This window comes from Salvelinus sp. IW2-2015, unplaced genomic scaffold (assembly GCF_002910315.2).
Source record: "Salvelinus sp. IW2-2015 unplaced genomic scaffold, ASM291031v2 Un_scaffold3063, whole genome shotgun sequence".
In the NCBI taxonomy this organism is placed as follows: domain Eukaryota; kingdom Metazoa; phylum Chordata; class Actinopteri; order Salmoniformes; family Salmonidae; genus Salvelinus; species Salvelinus sp. IW2-2015.
Genome location: NW_019944355.1, coordinates 17,488 through 24,131, shown reverse-complemented (window position 1 = coordinate 24,131; position 6,644 = coordinate 17,488). Strand labels below are relative to the sequence as shown.

Below are 6,644 nucleotides of genomic sequence, written 5' to 3'. Positions count from 1 at the left end.
ACTTAACAGTGATGGTGTTTGTGTTAGGAGTATGTAACCGACACAGTGAGTGGGTGCGTTAGGATTAGTATTAACATGAAACACAAGGCCGGCTGCATAGGATTATGCCTTGGTGGAAATGACGAGGGCAGCATTTTCTGAGCTAAACTGACCAAGACCCACATCCGACAACACAGAAAACATATTCTAAAACAGGACAGGTCAAAGTAAAATAGACAATATGGTCTGAAAACCAGGCTAGTCCTGCTGTCAGGAGATTCATCCCGGGGCTAAATTGTCATGATCAGTGGTTCAAGTTTGTATTCCTTCAGTGTTTTACTAAGCTATCATAGTGAGAGAAAAATCTTATTTCTGTATTTGCCGCTGTGTAAACACATTGCAAATAGCTCAGGATACTCCTCCTGATAAAGTTGGGTAGCTGAAATTAAGAGCTTAATTAGCCAAATTTGATTATCACAGGAATCAGGACTAATTAAGTTGATGAGAACGGCCTGTTTTAAAACGGTGGACCTACCAAATGATGGTCATCATTAAATTTCATTGTGGGGCCGACATGGTAGAAAACACCCCCGTAAGCAAGGCCGACGTCTTTTGGACATCTTTTTTGTCATGTCGAACTGGCAGTCTTCCTGGTGTTTTACAAATGGTAGGCCACACGATGCTCTAAATAATTTCAGACAACACGTGGCTACCTGCATAAGCCACCGTCCTACACTGTAGGCTGTGCCTCATTAAGCACCGTCCTACACTGTAGGCTTACCTTCATTAAGCACCGTCCTACACTGTAGGCTGACCTCATTAGCAGCCGTCCACACGTTAGGGTACCTCATTAAGCACCGTCCTACACTGTAGGCTGTCCTCATTAAGCACCGTCCTACACTGTAGCTATTACTCATAAGCACCGTCCTACGTAGCTGCCATTAGACGCCACTTAGTGTGTACCTCATTAAGCACGTCCTACACTGTAGGCTGTACCTCATTAAGTACCGTCCTACACTGTAGGCTGTACTCATTAAGCACCGTCCTACACTGTAGGCTACCTCATTAAGCACCTCCTACACTGTAGGCTCTACCTCATTAAGCACCGTCCTACACTGTAGGCTTATACCTCATTAAGCACCTCCTACACTGTAGCTGTACCCATCTTAAGCACCGCCTACACTGTAGGCTGCGCTCATTAAGCACCGGTCCTAACACTGTAGGCTGTACCTCATTAACACCGTCTACATCTGGTAGGCTATACCTCATTAAGCACCGTCCTACACTGTGGCTTAGCCTCATTAACACCGCCTACACGTAGCTACTCTAGCACCTCCTAACATGTACTACCTCATTAAGCGACCGTCCTACACTGTATGCATACCTCATAAGCACCGGTCCTACCTGTAGCATACCTCATATGCACGTCCTACACTTAGCTGTACCTGCATAGCACGTCCTACACTGATGCTTTGGGATTTTTTGTGCATTCCGGACCGGGCCCTGATTCCACGTCACGGACTGTTTTTTTGTCTGTCCGGACCAAATCTGAACCAATCATAGACGTCGGTGTTTTTAGATTTTGCCCGTCTGGACCAGCTTTCATTTGGCCCAAACACAGACGTACATAAATCACTCTCTCCTTTCAATCTTTCTCGCCACCTAAAGTGAACCTAACGTCACACTCTGGAAACAAATAAGTATTTAAAACACGACACCTAAGAAGTAACACCGGCGATCGACTTAACACTTTACAACTAAGCACGCTGAAAATAAACAAGCTTCTGCAGAGGCAGCACACACTGTGCACCAACCAACGCTCCACACAGAGAGCCAGAAGAGCTTTATTTCCTCGCTTCTCTGACTGCTGATGTGCTCTTAAAGTGGCAGCGCACGTAAGGCTCTGTGCAGAATACGCCACAACATTAGACTCTATATGATAACAGGCTACATTAACTATATATAGATTAACAGCAACATTAGACAATATATAGATAACAGGCTACATTGTACTATATATGTATAACAGGCTACATTAGACATATAGATAACAGCACATTAGACTAAATGGATAACAGGCTACATTGACTCTATATGATAACAGCTACACTAGACTTATATGGATACAGGCTACATTTGACTATATATGGATAAAGCTACATTAGACTATATATGATAAACAGCTACATTAGACTATATTAGATAACAGGCTACATTAGACTATATATGATAACAGGCTACATATGACATATATGATACAACAGGCTACATTGACATATATAATATTGAGTAACAGGCTTACATTAACTATATATGGATAACAGTCACATTACTACTATATATGGACAAACAGGACAATTAGGACTATATATGGATAACAGCTACATATAGACTAATATGGGTAACAGCTACATTAGACTATATATGGGTAACAGGCTACATTAGACTATATATGGTAACAGCTACATTAGACTATATATGGATAACAGGCTACATAACTATATATGATAACAGGCTCTACACATTAGACATATATGGATAACAGGCTACATTAGACTATATATGATAACAGGCTACATAGACTGTATATGGACAACAGGCTACATAGACTATATATGGGTAACAGGCTACATTAGACTATTATAGACAACAGGCTACATTAGACTATATATGGATAACATGCTACATTAGACTATATGGACAACAGTCTACATTAGGACTATATATGGATAACAGGCTACATTATACTATATATGGACAACAGGCTACATTAGACTATATATGGATAACAGGCTACATTAGACTATTATGGTAACAGCTACATTAGACTATATATGGGTACAGGCTACAATAGACTATATATGATAACAGGCTACATTAGACTGTATATGGACAACAGCTACATTAGACTATATATGGATAAAAGGCTACATTAGACTATATATGGATAACAGGCTACATTAAGACTATATAGGATAACAGCATACATTAGACTCTATATGGATAACAGGCACATTAGACTATATTATGGATAACAGGCTACATTAGTACTATATATGATAACAGTACATTAGACCATATATGGACAACAGGCTACATTAGACTAATATGGATAAAGGTACATTAGACTATATATGGAAACAGGCTACATTAGACGTATATAGATAACAGCTACATTAGCCTATATATGGATAACAGCTACAATTATTGTATCACGTATATGGACAACAGCAGTCAATACAGCAGGCTATGGTGATGATGATACTGATTCTCCTGCTAACTAATGCTACTACCAGTACTGTACACAAGGGTCAACAGTTGTAACATAATATGATAGTGACATTTTGTACTACTACAGACATCAGTGTTTGTGATTAAATGTGACTTTGTCAAGTAGCCAGAGTTGTGTTTCACCATTCTATTTGATGTATTGTCAGTTTGTTATGTTGTTATTAGCCCAGCATTACTGAGGACATTATTATTAGGATGGTGCAGTAATGTTGAATGCCAGTAGGGGAGCTCTAGTCTAAACACTGAACCTTCTAGTATCACTTTGTACAGCTGATGAGAGATGGACATGGGTGTTAAATGAATGGGTCTAATTGAATGACATCATGGACCTTTGACCTGTATATACAGAACTCAGAAGGGCAAGCAACACAATAAATTTTAACGTATAAATAGTATAGTCAACACATTGTTTACATGTGTAACGACACGATGGGAGACAGAGAGCTGGTTTCAAGCGCAGGCGGCAGCAGGTGTTTCTTTAAAGGACCACGAGGAGGCAGGAAGCTGGGTCAGGGCAGGCAGAAGGTCATAAACAGGGGCCAAAATGCAGCCCAGACCAACATCAGATCACCTAGAACACCCAGACCAACACCAGAGAACATCACATCACCTAGAACACCCCAGACCAAAAAGGCAAACAGTACAGGCAGGGAAAAAGGCTAGTAACGTAGTCTGGAGAACAGGCAAGAGGTTGATAACAGGACAATCCGATAGGCTAAGTTACATCATGGAATAGGCAAAAGGCGTGTTATGAGGAAGCAAAAACTATCATACACAGGACTAATACAGGAAAGAGTGTGTCACAAAACAAACAACTCACAATGATGGGTGCAACGAAAACTGAACTAAATAGTGTGATAATGACATACAGGTTGTGAACAGGTGATCAGAATTCAGGTGATTGGGATCTGGAGAGTGAGCTGCGTTCAGGGATCAATGTGTTTGAGAGGTGTGGCTGGAAAGTGTGTGAGCTGCAGTCTTTTTCACAATGTCTGTTGAAATACAGACACAGCCCTTTTCTGACGTACTGGTCTGTCATGATGCATGTTATATGTCTTAAAGAGGAAGAAAAGGACAGTTCTGATTCAGCTACATGTGTTCTGACGACTTTATAATGTGTCAACAACTTACTTCTGTTTTTCGCCGCTCCCCTTTACTTCACTCTGAAGTACGCTGACAATATCTTGAAATATCATTTTGGTTATTTGTTTTAGTCATAGTCATATACATATACTATCATTTTACTTCTGTTATGTTTTGAGCTGTGTTTTGGTTGTTTACATCAGGGCCAGTATTCATAAAGTGTCTCCCACGGAGGTGAGTGTGTGTTGACCAGTGATTTATCTGAGGCCCTTCAGGACCAGACTGATAGGGAGTAGGGTTGAAATCTATACTGTGTAGGATGTGTGTTTTAACTTTTCTACATCCATAACAACCAGCTCCTAGACTTTGATACAGACTCATTTGTCTTATGGGCCTTCACTACAGATGGTGTCTTTGTGTGTTCACTAGCTGTGATTAAGGAGCTATCATTGAACCTGGTGGTCAGTCTTTAGGCTGCTGTACAGCTTGACGGACCGTAGAGGATTGAACATTTATCCTCCTAGATTTGGGGTTCTGAGAATAAAACAGCTTCACAACAATCAATGTAGAAATATGTGTTTACAGTTCTACAGATCTGTTCAATAAGTTATTGTTGTTGATGATGATGATGTATGTTGTATTTCACCAGCTGGTGAGTTGTTGTTTATGTTTCTAAGACTGCAGGGTGGGAGATGCAACAATGGCCTTGAGAACAACAGGAAGTGTGTTGGTGGTCTTTTTCTGGTCTGTGACAGGTATGGTCCCTTTCATAACTGTTTTAGTTGCCCTGTTTTTCTATTTACAAACATGTCTAAAATATTAAGAGTCATAATGTTATTATGTTGATCTGTTTGTCGTATCTACTTCACTTTATATAGTTGTCTTTCACTCCTCATTGAGAGATGCTTATCTGTGGTTTCCATTCACTCTCAACTCAGCAACTATGGCAACAACATGTGGACACAACCTTCTGTTATTGTGAGCCATTTTGGCTTAATTGTGATTCCCTTGTGTTGTGTGACTGTGTGTTTCAGTGGTACTGGGTCAGTATGGCTGGAGTGTGACTTACACCCCTCAGAGAATCTGTGCCTTGAGGGGGTCAACAGTTGATCTGACCTGCTCTTACACATATCCCAGTGGTACAGTCACAAAAACCCTCTGGTTCACTGAATGGGGGACTGGTGTAGAACCTAAAGATATAGGTCAGGACCCAGAGTATGCAGGTCGTCTGGAGTATCATGGGGATAAGGAGAAAGACTGCACCCTGAGAATCACAGACCTGAGAGAGAGAGACTCAGCTACGTACTGGTTCAGACTATTAACAGATCAGGAAGGAGGGACATATACTGGCCAACTTGGAGTGACTTTGTCTGTAACTGGTACAGTAAAAAACAGCTTTTATTTTGAGTTCCAATTGGTTCTGGACAATTGTTGTGGTGTGTATGTATAATAGTCTGTATAACATAGGATTACTTCCATCTTTGTAATAGAGTGATAAGTCAGTGATAAAGGGATTTACAGTGATATTGTTTATTCTCCAGGTCTTCAGGTGAAGGTGACTGGTGGACATCAGGATAAGACACTGACCTGTATCACCACCTGTACTCTGACTGACAACCCCACATACATCTGGTACAAGAACGGACAACATCTAGATGAGAGCACCTCCCTCCAGTACAAAGACTCAGTCTCCAGCAACTACATACTACATTGATAGGTTACATCCCTGAGTGCTGTGTAAAAGGGCCCATCTAGAGGGATCTCCATCTTTCCTAGCAGGCTCTGTGAGATGTCGAATTTTAGAATACATGGTATTATCTTTAGTTGTGTTGTTTCACTTTGTCATTTGAGAACTTTAGCATTTCTAGAAAGAACTGAGAATATATATCCAGTTGACCTCTGTTATGTCACTGTGTTTCAGGTGTTTCAGGTCAGAGCTGCAGCAGAGTGACTTACACCAAGAGAGAATCTGTGTCTTAAGGGGTCAACAGTGGACATATCCTGTACTTATGTTGGTTATTAATAGAGTCAAATCATCACTTGGTTAGTCCTAAACGGAGTCTAGTTGGACTAATAAGTTGACACCTGAGGACCTAACCCGAGACCCAGGGTATCAGGTCGCATGTGCAGTACACTGGAAGAGAGACTGGAACATCATGAAGTCCCTCCTCCCTGAGAATCACAGATCTGAGAGAGGAGGACTCAGCTGAGTATCGCTTCACTTTAAAATCAAAACTTTGGAAAGGGTGGTCATTATAAGTTTCACTCACGAGATAAAAGCTCATCTGTCA

At 40.9% G+C, this 6,644-nt stretch overlaps 1 protein-coding gene across 1 annotated transcript in view; it reads left to right on the top strand.

The window, feature by feature from the left end:
* The window catches only part of LOC139025683 (sialoadhesin-like), a 10,016-nt gene extending 3,949 nt beyond the window's left edge, over window positions 1-6,067 (top strand). The window contains exons 2-4 of the mRNA XM_070440844.1: window positions 5,031-5,108; window positions 5,388-5,732; window positions 5,895-6,067. Of these exons, the coding sequence (XP_070296945.1) occupies window positions 5,054-5,108; window positions 5,388-5,732; window positions 5,895-6,067 (573 nt within the window). The 5' untranslated portion in view covers window positions 5,031-5,053. The remainder of the gene's footprint in view (window positions 1-5,030; window positions 5,109-5,387; window positions 5,733-5,894) is intronic.
* The last annotated feature ends 577 nt before the right edge of the window (window positions 6,068-6,644 follow it).